A 17,518-nucleotide genomic window follows, 5' to 3' on the forward strand; every position below is an offset into this window, starting at 1 on the left:
TGGTTTTTTTTTTGGATGAGATGTCCTTCTTTAGGAAGCAGGCCTAGATAACTAAGTTTTCTCTAGTGCCTCAGAGGTGACAGTTCATAGGTTGGACAAAAAAATATTTCCTCCCACACAGAGGAGTAACAAAAGGCTGTTTAATTTGGTTTAAAACTTCATTTAGCCTAGCCGGCATGTTAGACCATCCAAACTTTTACCAACTCCAAACTCTGTCTGTGTGGTCCAGAGCATTCATGACTTTGGTCATGACTATGACCAAAGAGTGCTCTTTTTTTTCCCCCCTAATGTCAGACAGTTAAAGCAATTATAAGCTTTACAGTACAGCAAAGAAAGAACACTGCAATTTCCCAAGAGTGCAAATCTCCCGCTTTTTTAGGACTTCCAGATTTACAGTGAGCTCATAGTAAAATACTCCAGGCCAACCAAAACCACACTGCAGTGGTGAGGTGAGACAGAAAAAAAAAAGAATAAATAGGGTTTTTCCTTTGCTCTAAGGCTGAATATAAGAGCTAGAGGGAATCTTGTGAAGCCTGGACTGAGAACTACCTTTCATTGTGTCTTTTGGATCCTACTGAATGGCATGACAAGATGAGATGGCCCAAACTAGTAATTTCAAAGGATGTTATAGTGAAAAGGGTGCTCATCATACTCATGATTTTGAATAGTTTATTAAATGAAAGGTGAAGCATCAGTTTTAAATTGTACAAAAGGAAAAAAAAAAAAAACCTCATATTGTAAATGTACAATTTACAGAATTACTAGCAAAACCAATCAAGGAGACACTCATAATACAAAAAAACCTATTGACTGCAAACTGAACTGGAAACCCATTGCAGGTACCGTGATAATAAATGTTTGTTATACAGTATTCTACAATGTTAAATTAGGAATCAGTTTTCCACACAGAGGACTGTGAAGCACAAGGTTTGTCTGAGACTATGACTCAAACTGGGCAGCATTTATCATGCTACTATGCTCACAGAATGAATGTACTGACAGTTAACGCAGCCATTCCTACCTACCCCCCCATCCCTTTGGGGTGCACAGAAGGGGAAGGGACATAGCCTGTTACAAAAGCAACGTGCAGCAACGTTCCAGCTACTTTTCAGGCTTTTTGCCTCCCCCAACCAACAATACCTAAGGAATGGCTGAATTACCTAGTCAAACATTTTGGCAACCATGTCCGTCTGAGAACTGCACAGGTAAGAAACAAACTACAGCTCAGTGAAATGCTCATCTGTTTTTAAAACCAGATTCTTTTCCCTTTCAGCAAGTACTGAGTATTAATGTTGTTTTGCTTTTAAATATGCTTGTAAAAGGGAAAGAAAAAAAAAAGTAAGCTCCATGATTATTTTGCAGTTGCTAAAGAAGCACCTCAAAGTGCTGTGCTCCAAGTGGGGTCAATCTCTTTTGTATCTCAAATGCTAATATTAGAATGCAGAAAAGAAGATTAACATTTTGGGGCTGATTTCTTCCAGATACTAGAGTCAGTGCAAGTCATGGATGGCCAGCACCTCTGATGTGAGGCCAGTTTTAACTASAGTAGCAGCTACTAAGCAGAGTCATAAAATTGACGCAGAAAGAAATTCCAAATTATTGAAGACATTGAAAAAAAAATTCTGCTATTACAATGAATTAGCTGAGAATGTTTTGAATTTTCTGTTTTTTTGACGTTTTTTACTTTTTTGAAAAATCATTTTTTCCCCAAAGAATTACTCTTAATATGCACAGTTAACACTGAAAATGTAGCTGTATTCCATTGTAAGCTTAAGAACTTCACCATCTAAGCACAATTTTCTATGCAGCACATACAGTACTTCTAACTGGCAAAATTAATTTACAAAAATAGCGCAAAAGGGTATTTATGGCATGGAAAGTAGACTTTTTTATGGTACAGTTAAAATTGCTTTTAGTATGCTAAAGTGATTCCCCCACCCTCAAATTATTTGTTTAATAGGAAAGTTGCTGTTTATGTACCTTGGGTTGGCAGGGCTTGAAGCAGGTAGTAAAAACAGCAAAGTGATTACTTGAGAACCATTTGTGTGTTTTACTGAGAATACTTTATTTGCTGGTATAAGTTGCTAAAAATGCACAGAGCAAGTACCAATAGAAAATTTACTGTTTTTGTGTTCCCATGTGCTATATAAAATGAATGTTACACAGCATCTGTTGGAAAAGTGGCTTCATGGACATCTCTTACTTTATGTCCCATTATAAATAAAAATAAATCTTCTCAAGAGTATAAAATCTGGGTTTACCATATCAGAATCTGAAATTTTTTGGCAGAGATGCACGTCATTAGAATTCTAACCTCTTCTATAAGAGTGTTCTTCTTGATGCCTATGAGAGGATATAAGCGTACCATAATGTTAATCAAATCCAGTGTGTTCAAAAACACTTTTCTGTAGCCAGAATGACCTTCTTATAGCATCATTGCTAGTCAGTGGCTGATAGGCATAGGTTTAATAAAAATGGCTAGCTTTTAAAACATAAAAAGGCAAATGTTAAAACTGTTTTAAATTGTACAGCAGAAAAATAAAGTTAAAAAGTTCTGTTTTCACTCAATGTTGTTCTCAGAAAACATATGTAGAACAGTGTTTATTTTGACAGCTGTCTTAACAATTTAAAACTTCCTTCTCATCCAGGAAAAAAAAAAATCTGTATTAGGACAGTCAAGAACAGGGATACAAATGATTTTTTTTAGGTCAGCCTTTCTGAGGTGGCATCATTGGCCAACATTCCTTTGTGTCATTCAGAAGTTCCTCTTCTTTCTCGCACTACAAAAAGGGATTGACCTTAATCATTTGGATAAAAATCAAACCGTTTCACATCAAAAATGTGGTTTTCATACAAGCTATCACAGTATATAGGCCTCTAGCTCTAAACAATAGAGTTCCAAATTTGTAAAATCTCTTCACCAGACTTCAGAACATTGGCATTCCAAATCCCTAGAAAAATGACATAAAAGACAGCAATTACTCAGATGTAATGGGAATAGGCAAGAACCTCAGATAAAGAGCAAGCGGGGCTAGTAAAGTCTTACTGAATCATCCTCGATGATCGCTGCAGAGTCAAAGAAGTCTGGCCTCAGTTCAGCGCGTTCTCGTCGGTTTCTTGAAGGTGGCTGGAAAGACGAGTCAACTATTTTAGTACAGCAGAGCTGCTGGTTGCAGGGAAAGGATGCGGGTGACTCTAGGGCTAATCTCTTCCTTTCCCAAATACCTTTGCATGGATATGACCTGTTTGGAAGAAGGACCAAGGGAAGGCCACAGCTGTCCTTTCTGCCCAGCTGTGTGGCTGAGACCTGGACCAGCCCTTGATTAAACCTTGTAACCTCAAGAGTAGCAACTTGGCTGCATTAGTGAGACTGCACAAAGAGCTACGCCAGCAAGAGAGCGGTCTAGGATGGCTGTAGCACTGGCACAAGGAAGGACGTAACACTGGACATGCTACTGTTTCCAGACTCTTCACAACGTCTAACCTGAAGCAAACATTGTAACTGCATTTTACAGAGTCCATCTGTACTCCCCTTAGGGTAAGGATGCACCTTCCTGTAACAGTCTATCACTATGACAGCTGTTCTCACCTCTGTGCCCACCAGGGCTCCCTGCCCTTGCCTGGATTTGGCACTTGGCTGACTCGTCTGATGGTGAGCGGGAGCAGCTACTTCTTTAGCGCACACTGGAGAGGTCTGCGCAACACAGCTGCAGGCTACAAATCATATCCTAACATTCTCCAGGTGCATCGTGGTGCTTCGGGCATCACATATGTGTTACTTCCTTTGCCCAGAGCATTAAGAGGATTGAGCAATACTTGTGTTCTATGGAAAGAAAATCACTTAAGCATGAAGTTTTGGAGGCTCTAGAGAGCTTCTGTTCCAATCAGTTCCACTCTCTGAGATTCAGACAACACAGGAGGTCAAGCTTATAACTTTAGATATTTTTGTTGGCAAAAACCTTTTAAAGTATTCTCCATTTTAACCTTTTCATTATCAAGATCGACTGACCAGATCAATGACCATTGTGTCCTCAAATTCTTCGTTCATGTCCTCTAGCTGACCTCGTGAGGACATCATGACATCTTCAAAGATGGGCTCAGCGTCATCTTCCATTAGCCCTCGTCTGGATAAATAGAGAGAGGAATAAAAGTCATAATCCAGGCATTTGAATCGCCCAACTTTGAGCTTTGTCATTAAAACCAAAACACAAATACTATCCCTTCTTCACATAAAACCCTAAGCTTGGAACAATGTATTTTCTGTAACACTATCTGGAATAAAATCCCATGCAAAAACAAACCTACCATTTGGAGAGGCTAAAGCAGGAAGTCCAGTGCAGTATCATGAACTAATTAAATCTGTGTTAAATCTATCAAACAGAGGGTGATAACCCAACTGCATGCATTTGCCTTTTAACAAGCAGGGGAGGTCACACCATTTGCCAAGGTTGCTGCGAATTCCCTAGGAATTTACCCATGACTCCAAGACCCATTTCTAATACTGTTAACACTATAATCACTACAGATTCCAACTCCTCTCCTGAAAAAATATTTATGTGCGGAAAGACTCGGTTGGCTCAGCTCTGGAGCACAAAGCATGTCAAACAACCACCCTTCACCCATGTGTTCCCTCCACTGGCTGCCCGGCAGCTCGCCTTGGCAAAGGATGCTGTGGCTGAAAGAAGCTCACGGCGGGGGTCACAGGAAGACTGGGCAACTATGTGAAAGACAAGTTCACTGTGAATTATTTAACAGACAAATAACGTGGCTTCAAGGAAATCCCCTGAAATGAAAACTTGGAAGGGTTAGAGGAATAGAATTATATAGAATTTAGGGCTGTTCACTAGGTACCTGCTTATAGTCACTGTTGGAGACAGAACATTGGGTAGAGGTGCACATGGCCCTTGGTCTAGCCCAACATTACAAAGCTGTTATTCTGCCTTTAGTAAGAAGAGTTAAATGTCACAGAAATCAATTACCGTCTCCTCCTCCAAAAAAAAAAAAAAAAAAAAAAAAAAAAAAAGTCATTTAAAACAAGATGTCAGCTAAAACAATTCTGATCTAGAGATGAGGATGCTCTGAACACTTACACTGCATGCCTTACACCAGTTCTCCCTTTCATGTAGTTCATTCCTGTCCTGTCCTTTCGATTTAAATCTTCTAGCTTCTGTTGGCCCAACCAAGATATCTGCATCTGGGGACTAACAAACATAAAGCAACATTATGACTGAGAACACTAACAGTGCTGAGTTGGCTACTTTGAGACAGTATCTTATGAGGCTGCGTGTCTGGGCATGCTTCAGATTGAAGTATTTAAATCACATCTCTCATTACACACATTTTCTGGGTTCCCTTCTGTAACTTGTCTCCTCTCACTGGATGTGTACAAAAATTGAAGTATTTAAATCACATCTCTCATTACACACATTTTCTGGGTTCCCTTCTGTAACTTGTCTCCTCTCACTGGATGTGTACAAAAAAAAAAAAAAAAAAAAAAAATCCATGAAGTGGATTGTAGTGAAAATAGCTACACAACATGCTAACGTTACCCGGTCATTAACGTGGCATGTATCTGCATTGGCAGCACTTAAAAAAAAAAAATCATTTTACTAAATTCTACTTCACTACCTCAGTTCAGACAAAACAGGAAAAAGAACAGATCCAAATGAATGACATATATTTTAAAAGACATGAGAATGTCACATCAAAAACAAACTGCTTTTCAAAATACAATCCTCAAACTTTAGTGCTCAGTACCTTATCCATACCTGAMAGGCTAGACTTTCAGTAACACCTACATCCAACAGCAGACAGCAATGCATTACAATGTGATTTGTATTTTGCAGTACAAACAGAAATGACAGTAAAATAAAGGCAGCTCTTCAAAAGCAATGCCTGTTTTTCTTCTTCTTAGGTATCTTGGACCCTAGCAAGACTGATGCAGTCAAAGGAGACAACCATCCTGTTGTGAAACCAAACCACACCAAAATATTCCCCTGCACATGGATGATCCTTTTTATTCAGTAATTGACTGTCTTGTATTTATTTTTGACCCTCATTTCAGCAGTACCCAATGGCTGCTGTTGATACTTATACACAACTGAGCCTCTAGTTCTAAGTGACTTTCTGTAGGACACTCAGGATCCTTGGGAATGTGGATTCAATGCACAGAAGGTGTGACAGAAAGTTATTTTGAAGCTCACATGACACCGTATACTACATGGGAAGCTCACCCTGCAGGAAAAATATGGAAAAAAGTTAGTTCTAGGCTGTCAGTATATTGTACTGGGAATTCAACAGAGAGGAGCATGATGCTACCTGCCTTTGCTCAGTATCTTTGTGCCTACAGCTTTCATCTGAGATAGCAGAGACAGGTTTAAACCGAGGATTAGAAGGGAAAGAAATCTGGTTACACAAAGGATGGGAACTCAGTTCATGCACATCTTAAAGGCAGTGCTTACTCATCAGGCTCAGGAGGAGTAATRCATCAGGAATGGAAACTCTCCCACTATCTGTAGCTACTTAAACATTGAGAGAGACAGATTTGGCTCAGTGGCTGGCACGATCAGGTGAAATGAGAGGGTCAACAGAAAGACTCTGCTTCAGGAGTTTCTTTTGTTTTTAATATAGACTAGCAAACCTTCAAGGAGAAGCCAAGAGCCACATGAGTCTTCTCTATAACCTAGTGGTTACAGCAACCTCTGTGGAGGCAGGAAAATGGGAGGCAAATCCTTGACCCCAGTAAGAGAGGTAAAAGATGCAAACCCTGACCTCCCTCCTACACTAGGGGTGTAACGAACAAAGATACTTTGAGACTGACATGAGTTGGGGCTCAATCCCAGCTGTGCTTCATATGTGTTCAACAGAGATTATCTACTAGACTGAATCGCACAGGTGACAAAATCCAAGTCGACGCTTGCTTTCTGGTTTGCACGTGCYGACCCTTGGTTCTTCCAGACAGCACCAGGTTGGAGAGCTTGAGCCAATGCCAGGCACACAAGGAACACAGCAACCACTGCTTGCAGTGACTTGGCTGAGGCCACATGACAGGACATATGTAYAGAAAGGACACATATATATTACAGGCTACAAAAATTAATTGGTATTTGTAGGCAGCTGAGATGCAGGTTCTCTCTTGTAGGGGGACTGAGTCATGGACGGCATCTGCTACATTTCTGATGCCTGTGCACACCTGTTATACACAYGTAGAGGCAAAGAATGTACTTGAAAGAGCTTGAAAGAGCACAATTCCTCAGAAGTTGCTCAGACTTTAGGTAAGCCTGTGGTCACAAACTGGTAAACTGTAGCAGCACATGGTGGTATTGACACTGGAGAACATTTCTACTTTCTCATGCAGAAATCTTGGGGAACCCAAGACACGTAACCTGACTATTTTGTACTCTGCTGTGTTGGTGGAAACCTGATTCATCTGCCTTTTTTTCCTTCAGTAAGCCACATCAGTAAACTTGGCCATAAAAGTTACAAAAGTACGCTACAAAACAGCACTGTTATTTTGTATCTTAAATAGAAATAGCACATATTCATATTCTCTGAAGACTTCTCTCTATTATTAAGTGAATTACTGACAAATAAGAACCAATCCCTTTTGCCCTGAGTGGATTTAAATRGAGTTAATAAAACTGAGGTGAATGACCAAAAGCACATAAAATTTAGGGTAAAATAAATTGCCTATGGGTAATTACCCCCAAAAGCAACAATTATTAACTCAGCRTCTAGAATGAGACTGAAGAGTTAACTTAGAAGAAATTGTTTAAGATACCTGAAAAACTTTAACTGTACAATGACATAGGGCAGAGGAAAGAAAAGAGAACATGAAAAGAAGTGTGGTACTTCTAGAAAAGGCATTTCTGTGTTTTTTGCACATAAACATTGCACATACCAGCCACAGACCATCTGTGTAGCTAATGATCATCTCCTTGGTCTGGCTTACTCTATTTGACACTGACATTCTAACACTTACTTGTGTAAAAAATCTTGTTCAGACCCCTGCTCCGACTCGTGCTCCTGGATCTGCTCGCCCATTTGTCTAGTGTTCTCTCTCAAGACAGTTGAGGTGAGCTGTGGTGCTTGCAGTGTCCCTGGAGTATGGATGTTTTCAGTCCTGTTCAGCCATGAACCTTCAAGACTCTCATCTACGAAAAAAAAAATATTTAAAATAACTGATAAGGTTCTGATGGTTCATGCAGTGATTTATGAAGGGTAGTATTACTGCTGTTCAGAATTCATATAGTCCACTTCCTGAATGAACACCTCCCATTATTAATTCAGGCCTTCCATCTATTAATACATTTAAGTACAGTTTATTTCAGTGGTAGCACTTTCTGCAAACTTGCATATCTTTTAAGTGTGAATTTAAGAAATCAATTAGATAAACATACCTGATCAACTTTTCACCCCTAAGTTAGCTTTAAGCCCTTTGTTAACTTACAAACATCGCCAAAGACTTTTTGTTCAGCTGCCAGTTATTGCTCACAACAACAGTAGTTTAAACAGGAAATACTTAAGAAACAACAAAAATAACCATTACAAACATATACTGTATTGCAACCTTGCCTAAAATGCCAGGTGTCTTGCATATATTCAGATAAAAGTACACTATTTCCTGCAGATGAACCAGGTACAGATGCTGAGGTAAACACTACTGAAGTCACAGAAACAGCAAATACAAACACTGTATAGCAATACTATTTTGAATGTAAAAATGCGTCATTTTAGTGTTCTTTGATAATACCAGCTTTAAATAGCTCTGAATCTCCAAGTCTCCATGTATATACACAAGAATGGGGACTCGCCCTGTTACTTCTCAAAAAGAAATGTTAAAGTTTCACAGGTGCTTGCAGAGCAGATATATATTGTTTTCACCATGTAAAGAATATACCTTACCTTGCAGCGCCGAGTGATAAACCTCCAAAGAAAGTAAGCAACCAGTTGTACTGAACATCATTAGAAACACCTTTGCTAGACAATGTAAGCCCATACAGACCTTCCACTCTCTTTTTGTGCAGGGGTGGTCGTCCTTTCTTATTTCTCACTGAGGAGGCTTTGCTGCTACTGCTTCCGCTGTTAACAGACATTCTATCATCCTCGCCACCCGTAACGAGTGAGTTTCTATAGGAAATAAGTGGTAGCCATACATCTTCTCTTCTTTCCATCATCTGCTCTGTCAGAAACTTCTCCAAGTAGGTGTGACTGAAAACAGAAGACAACGAGTACAGAAGTTCACAGGATGTTGTTTCCTCTTTCATTACTCTGCAGAGCCTCTTCACATCCTTGAGAGCTTAAAAGAAGTCCCACACGGTGTTGCCTTATTTCAATTTTACAACATATGTTGATAAGGCATCACACCTCTGACAATACCTGTCATTCCTTCAGAACTAAGTAACACTGTTAATAGTAATAGTGAAGGTTACTCACAGAAAAACAATACAAAATGTTCTCTTTTAGCATCCTCCTCTCACATTTGTCTGCAGGTGCTCCCACCACTCTCTACTTGAATTCCTTTCCTATTCTGCATACCAGGGAAGCCACTTCTACGTGTTGCTACCACGTATACAGACAGACTGAACTGGAACTGCTATTGTGGAAATCTAGGACATGCTTTGGCATCTTGTAACATGAAGAGAAGGATTTATGTTATTTTTCAGTGAAAAGTTTGGAAATCTGTTAGATTACTGTGGAGAAGTCCAATGCACATGTGTTAATTTATGAGAGAAAGCAAAAAAAATCTCCTTCTTGTATGTGATCAAGACAGCATTTGAGTAGTTTTCTTTTTTTCACTGGTTATTTGATGATTCTATCAGAGGTTGTCCTCAAAATGAGTATGAGAAGCCACATTAAAGTGATTCTAATGAACATTCTTCAGCAYCACAGCTGAGCATTCAGAGGTTCAGCGGGACAACTACGAACACCCTTGCAGCATTTCTAACGTTCCTTTTGGCCTCCCCTCATGATCCTGTTCAAGCTCACACTGTCAGGTTTTCATCTGAGGGAGTCAAAACCACAAGCTCCACATGGAAATGACGCCTGTCACTCCTATTGCCCTGCTACCTGCGGGAGGCTCCAACTTCTCCTGCAGCCTAGGTAGGAGAGTCGGGTAAGGAGCTGCATCATGTACATCTGGGTAACAGTCACATTCCATTTTTCACTGGGATTTTGTTTTGATTTGGTAGCAGGATGACTTTGCTCGGGGAACAAAAGCTTTACTGTCAACTGCTCTATTCAACATTGTGACTACTTCTTTCTTCTCTATCAGTCTTTTCATGTACATATACTGAGTAACATCCAAACTTTGCACTGAATGAGAAATTATTTTTTCTCTGTTAGTGTTCAACATCACACCATCTAAGTGCAGCAAGAATTTAGAGAATTTATCCGCAGAGAGTCTTGGAAATTAAAGCATATTCCTGCAATCAGTTACTATTTCCAAAACCAGACTGAATAGATTATTCCCAAATAATGAAGAAAAAAATTTCATCATTTGGGGCCTCCCAAACRACTAGATGCCAAATGAGACAATTTCTGCTCAACATTTTAGATGAACTGCATACCATAAATTCCTACCAGCTTCAACTGGGATACAAACTACAAACTTCTGAAAGTAAGAACATATTCTCCATCTCACCTGACTTCAGATATCCAGTAATTAAAAARGTTGTTGCTATCCAAGCAAAATAAGTGTCTCCAAAAGACAATTYGCCTCTACTGTCTCAGATCAATTCCTCTGGACTTCCCTGCCTGCAACTGTCCTATACATTGACAACTTGGCTGGTGCAAAACTCTTKCTAGTAAGCATGAGCTTGGTACCCTAAACGCATCACTTAAAGCCACAGATCTAAAAATGTGTGTCCATGACTATCAGCAATTTTGGAGGTTAATCATAAACTGAGAAGTCAGAGAAATGAACAGGACAGGAAATCAAAATGAAATCAATGCTGCTGCCGTCCCCCAGAACTGAAAATGTCTCCATTTCGCCTTTGAATAAAGACACATCAGCAAACCAGAAAGGAAACACAAGCCCAACAGAGCGGTGCTTCCTACACTAAACGTGGAAAGCGTGGCACTTTGCACCGAGGGCAGATGACATATTCAGTCATAATAACCAGGTAATTCATATTTTCAAGGTAGGGAAGTCAAGCTGGTGCACTCCAGGAGACAGGCAGCTACGCTGATGGGTTAACCTGGAGCTCTTCTGTCTCCAGACTAACAGGCCCATTGCTGAATCCAAGACAGTCATTCAGCAGAGGGAGATGAAGCCATGGAGGCAAATGATGCCCTAGGCAGGACTTCTCCACCAGATGGTGGTCATGCACCTTCTTGTGCACAGGCCACCCCTTTGCAGGGAGGGGGAAGAGGCCTTAGTGCGCTGGAGGAGTCAGGCTATGAGAAGGGCAAACAAACGACCCAGGGGAGAGCCGAGTGTGTCCAGCCAGCACAGCGGCCATTGCCTCACAAGTGCAAACTTGATGGAGCTCCCAGCGACTCAAGGCAGGCCTCTCCAACTGAGATCTCTACGTATAAGCACRTTACCTTCATTTTCTGCGTTGTCAACGCAGAACCTTGTGCATGTCTGARCTCATCTCAAAGAAGCATTTAGAATAGACCAGATAAATCATGCCCTAAAGGGCCCGTTTCACTGCTCTTCCAGTGCAGCTCAAGTAAACTGCTCACACAGAGAAGACTTCAGTAAAGAAGTCTAAGATTAGGAGAAATGGGCCCCACTGCAGGAGTCTCTGGAGTCCTAGAAAAGGACACCACTGAGTAAGGGAAGCAAGACAGCCTCAGAGGAACAAGTTTAAATGGTAAGGTAGGAGGCTAAGGAAGATCTCCATGGTAATATTCCCTGAAATATCGAATTTCATGCACTGGATCAAGTCAAATTAGGCTATCAAGCAAGCTGCGTAGAGAAGGAAGTACCTCTAGTCAACATTGGAGAAACCTGTGGAATGGATGAAGACTACAGGAAGGATAAGCTCCATTCAATTAGATTAGAATTAGGATACTGACACTTAAATACCAGGTACACAAGCATCTGTGGTTCACCTAGAAAGGTAGTGAAAAAATCAGAGAATTCTCTCTGAAGGACAGGCGTAGGGTATAAAATTTGAGGATGTAGAAATGAAGAATGGTCTGAAAATGTGCATCCCTAGCTAGCTAAACTGGACCAATGAATTATCAGACTGGCTTTGTCCTTGCTCTTATCCTCCATTTTTTCCTTATTACTACTATGCTATGACCAAACCCTGGATATTGACTACAGAACGCATTAGCAATCCAGAGCACCCTCTCAGCTCAGATGCTGATGGCTCATCTTTACTACTAACTTCTGTTCACCAATGCAGTTTTYTTTTTGCCAGTTCTCTTGATATCCACAGATCCCCTCAACTGTCCATTCAGACATTGCTCTTAAAACAATATTTCTTGCTCTCTATTCAGATCTTAACTAACCACAATGCTTTCAAATTATTCCATTTCTATCTGCAGCCACTGCTTACAAAGTCAGGCTTTTTATTTTAGCCTTTTGGGACCCCACCACTTTGCCCTGTCCTTACCAACAACAGTGACATCTCTCATCAACAGAAGCCTTGACAACTGTTTACTGCACACTTTAACTCAGCATATTAAAACAAAGCAACATTTTTTTTCTTTTTTTTACAATTTATGTAAATATATAACCCAAACAGATGTTAGTGCAATGTTTACAGGCTCATAGTTATTTCCCTCACAGCTAATATTTTATTCATTATCTGGTAATATGAAAAAAGATCTTTTATATTCAGTGCCCAAAGGGAAATTTTAAAGAATGCTCTTTTGCGAGGCCTCAAACTCATCTAATCTCTGGATCTGATTCTCTTATTTGTTTTTACTGCTWTAATGTATAAAGCAATAAATAACAATGTATGTGAAAAGGCTGAGATTTTTTATAACCCAATGGGGTTATAAAGACTGTGAAAACTTCCAAACAGGGAGCTTCAGCACACACTACACTGATTAACACAGCCCAGCAAAACCCACAGAAGAAAAGGAGGTATTACTTACACAGTCTTTTTGTCTTGTCGCAAGAGTTTCGAAGAAAATTCACTAAGCACTTCGAGGAAAGCAAGGTTAGGAGGTGGATAGTCTTGTCCTTTTTGATTCTGATATTTGAAGGCAAACTCTATGCCATCTCTACAGTAAAGAATAGATATTATATTTATAATAAAAATCATCCCATTACCTTTAAATGCTGCCAAAATCTGAACTGTGGAAAAGCTCTCTTTTGAATATGGGGCGAATTGAATGTTTCTTTGGAATTTGTAAGGACTGGGTCATAAAGACAAGATGTTGCCAACCACACGTTTGTTTAGAAGGACATAAACCACAAACTCAGCAGGTGCTGAAAGATGCTGCCTTACCAGGAATAACCAACTAGCTCATTCTTGTTTCTGCGTGAGCCAGAAGTTCCCAATAATATGYAAAATATAAATTATGTAAAAGATGCAACTTAATTCATTAAGAGTCAGAAAAAAGAATTTACTTCCCCATACATTCCTACAGGCACCTCTGTGTTATATTTGCTTTATCATTTGAGACTAGAGAAAAAGCACATACTTTCACGCTCCCCATGAAGGCCACGTGCATGCCCTGCCCTCAACCTCTCTGTGCTTGGCACAGGAGAGTGGCAGCACTTTCAGTCACAGAATCCTAGTTTGGAGATAATCCGGGAAGGAGTGTGGGGGAGAGGAGAAGGAAAGTGCAGAAGGGCTACAGATTTCAAAGAACTGAGGTTCCTGATGAATGACCCTTGACTGCCAGTGCATCTCAGATGTCTTCATGCACGCAGTAAGCACCTTACACAAAGGTGTGACACTAGTGTGCCTGTATTCCTCAGAAAGACATAGGTTCCTATGGCAGGTGTCAGCAAAGGAGACCTTCCCATGAGTAACACAGACTGAATTCTGGTTCCCCAAGCAGAGGAGTTCTCCATCTGAGCCACATTAGGGAAGGTCTCCACACAGCTGCCGCTGAGCTAGACAGCCACAAAGTTCTATAAGCAACTGTGGTGCAGGTTGATGGCAGAGAAGTAGATGGGAAGTCAACCTAGTCTGCTCACACTACCTCTCATTGTCTGCTTGCCTTAAGGGCTGAATTGCTAGCACAGATGTATTCTTGCTCTACAAGAAATGGATTGATGGTAGCATAAAGGGCTCTCAAAAATGCACTCTGATCTGGCAAAGCAAACAAGAATCTTGGCTGGGTGGTTTTATCCCTCTATTTTCCCTTCTTTTCCGTATTTACCACAGCTCCAATGTGGCAAATGAACTTACTGAGAGCTTTATCACACAGAGAAGCTAATGCCTCTCCATACAATTGGTGTTGAAAGGAACTTAAGAACTTGTTAGCCCTGTTCAGATGGAGGCAATGGCTTTGCCATTCAGTAACCTGTAGCTGAGATGTTTATGCTCTGTGACAGCAAATTTAAATATTTTAATCTTTTTATGGCACAGGCATTTAAATGATGATTTCATCATTTAAATTTAGTAGCATCTTTCTGCACTTTCTGACACAGCAGTTAGATAAAGACTTTCAATCTGAAAAAACATTTCTGGAGTAATTTTTTTTTTTTTAATATAAAGTTTTTGGTGCCTACAGAACCACAGTGGTATGGTACAAAGTACTGTCCACACTTGTTAGATATTCAAGTAAATGTATAATACCAGTGGCGTTGCTTTTTCTATATAAATTAGAATTATATAATGTAATGTAATCATTGCATGATTGAGTTAGCTTATATACCTTTACAAAAGGTTTGAAACCTTTAATTTGAAGGAATATGAAAATCTAATGTATTTACCACCACTCACTTGTGCAGTGTGGCCACAGCCTCTCTTGTCTTGATCTGATCCAAGCCAAAAGTAAGGGCAAACCGGCGGGCCAGTTCCTTAATTCCACTAACATGGGCAGATGTCCTGTCCAAATTGGGACCTTGTTCCTGCACAAGCTCATTAAACAGCTAAAGAAAGAATTCAGTGGTTAAAAGCTGGGAACTAGAAAACACTTTSCTTAAGACAGACTTTTCCTCTTAACCTGTTAAAGCTAAACGTGAACATTACAACAACTTTATTCACACTGATATAACAGAGTTTGCTTACGTTCCTATTACGAGCCAGACCTTCTTCTTTGTAAACTGCTGTTTGTCGACTGTCCCCCACCTTGTACTTGTGCAGATAATAACTCTTAAACACAGCATTTTGCACTTACCTTTACCGATTTGCAATCTTAGGACTTCCCCAATTCATCAAGATGATTCTGGATTCACACCCTCTTTCTAAAAGATCTGCATCACCTATCAAATCTGTATTATCTATGAACTTGGAAAGCAAAATGTCTATTCCTATCACCTAAAACAATGAAAATACTCAACAATAATCCTGTAGCTTTCCCCTACAGCAATGGCCTTCATAGAACCACACGGCAATTTTCCATTCAATTCTGTATCTTCTCATGGTACTGCTATTTAGATCACATTTTCTTGACCTTCTTACTGAATTAATAAAACCAGCTGAATTTAACACTATTTCTCCCTGACAAATTCATACTGGCCGCTGCCTCTCACTTTTCTATTTTTTTAAATATTTTTTTTTTTATTTTTATTCTGTATTATAAATTTGCTATATTTTCAAATAGCTCATGTAAATATTCCAAGGTATCAGGTTTGAAATTTTCAACTTCTCAGCTTTGAGCCTGCAACAGCAAATTCCTCTGGACTCTGAAATGAGTTTTGTGAGACCCAGCTGATTTGAAAAATATCTAATTTATGTAAGTAATTTCTCTGTGTAATATTTCTCTGTGTAATACAGTCCTCTCTCTATATCTATAGCYCTCAATTCTCTGTGGATATAGCCCCTCCTTCAAGGGACTAAATGGTCTTTAGCGAAGCACACATGTTGTGCTACCAGCAGAAAAGGATGGATTTCTTCATCAAGCCAGTAACTGGTGGTTGCTTGAAAGCCAATAGTTCAGGAAAAAAAATGTTTAACAAATGCTGGAAGACTTAAGTAACTTGCTCAGGGTTTGAAAAAATTCAGTCAGAATTTAGACAAAATATGATATGAAATATGCATCAAGCAAGTTAGAGAAAAAAAAGCATCCTAATTCTTCTTGTTCTAGGCACCAGTAATCAAACATTATGAACCAAAYTGGATCAAACTGGCTTCAAGGCGTTTTACCCCCTTTCTTCTGTTTTTATGCAACCAAAACTGTGCCTCGGTTGATGTAGGGGGACAAAGATCGTGGAGAGAACTGAATGCTGACAGCTCAAATTTAGGCACAAGATGATAACCTCTCAGCAGAGGCTGAGGTTGAGACGCCATCTGTCTTCATTGTAATGGGCACCAGGGAGAAGACATGCACTGAATATTTTAGAATGAGAGATTTGTAACAAAAATTCATATTCTTACCTGTTGCAAACTGAGAATGAGTGTCTTTGCACACTGGATTTTGTCAATTTGCCTCGTTTTGCTCAAGGTTTCCTTAATGATATCTCCATAGTCATTGTAATACTAGGAAAAAAAGTGGGAAAAACTCTCTTTAAATCAAATCTCTCATACGGTTTCTCACAGTTTTCTGGATAGAAAGATTATTTGTAATTCTTGTTTTGAAAAGGCAGMAGTTTTCTCAAAAACTAATTCTGAAATCACATTTTCTCTGTGAGTGGGAGGCTGTTTCAGCATCAAATTTAATCTGTTCGATAGCCTGCATCCACCAGTGATGAAAACTTATTATTTATTATTTATTATCTTTATTATCAACAGGAATGTTGAAAAACAAACAAGCAGTATTTCCTCTGCTCACCCAAGCATTTGATGAAAGTGACTTTCATCAAATCATCACTTGATTCCTCAGTGACACTCATGAAAGTGGTTGCAAATTCTAAGGAACAGTATCATGTTCCTTACAGACCAACTTTTGGTCTTGTCTTTAATATGGCACTCCTGCTCCATCGGAAGGGACATTCAGAGTTTAAGGCATCTCAGTAACAGATGTAATTTAACAAGAAAAAATTACAGAAATCAAATCAGATAAGGGTAGAAAAAGCTCTCAAAATCGTTCAGCACTGAACAACTGAACTGCATTTGGAGGAAAGGGGCAGATGACCTGACACTTAATTTTCTGGGGTTGTTCGGGAGGAGGAGAGTACCCAGAGCAGTACCTTCATGTAGTGTTTGAAGATATCTGCTGCTGCATGCATATCCACAATGTCGTAAATTATCAGCTTGCTAAAGGCAGCCAACAGGTTCCTTCTCTTATGCAGAGCTTCTATTTTGTTGGCTTCATCTTCTTCATCTCCCTCTGAAAGCAGCAGCAACAATAAAAATATTCATAAATATCTACTGTGTTCTAAAGCAACATTACTTAACTATAATAAAAGAGTAACTTTTAGAAAAAKGCCTTTCTTCAGAACGTAGCAAAGATGATTGCAGAAGAAGCTAAAATGAGAGGTGATAATTCTTGCATCCTG

At 39.6% G+C, this 17,518-nt stretch overlaps 1 protein-coding gene across 1 annotated transcript in view; it reads right to left on the reverse strand.

Moving 5' to 3' along the window:
• Nucleotides 1-1,503: 1,503 nt before the first annotated feature.
• The window catches only part of STAG1 (stromal antigen 1), a 96,497-nt gene continuing 80,482 nt past the window's right edge, over nt 1,504-17,518 (reverse strand). Inside the window, exons 24-33 of the mRNA XM_026046540.1 lie at nt 17,210-17,349; nt 16,458-16,559; nt 14,862-15,010; nt 13,057-13,185; nt 9,005-9,210; nt 7,982-8,153; nt 5,091-5,201; nt 4,010-4,124; nt 3,047-3,127; nt 1,504-2,951 (exon numbers count right to left, since the gene is read on the reverse strand). Of these exons, the coding sequence (XP_025902325.1) occupies nt 2,928-2,951; nt 3,047-3,127; nt 4,010-4,124; nt 5,091-5,201; nt 7,982-8,153; nt 9,005-9,210; nt 13,057-13,185; nt 14,862-15,010; nt 16,458-16,559; nt 17,210-17,349 (1,229 nt within the window). The 3' untranslated portion in view covers nt 1,504-2,927. The remainder of the gene's footprint in view (nt 2,952-3,046; nt 3,128-4,009; nt 4,125-5,090; nt 5,202-7,981; nt 8,154-9,004; nt 9,211-13,056; nt 13,186-14,861; nt 15,011-16,457; nt 16,560-17,209; nt 17,350-17,518) is intronic.

The sequence above is a fragment of the Nothoprocta perdicaria genome, unplaced genomic scaffold, assembly GCF_003342845.1.
Source record: "Nothoprocta perdicaria isolate Ctin4 unplaced genomic scaffold, notPer1 scaffold_449, whole genome shotgun sequence".
NCBI lineage: Eukaryota > Metazoa > Chordata > Aves > Tinamiformes > Tinamidae > Nothoprocta > Nothoprocta perdicaria.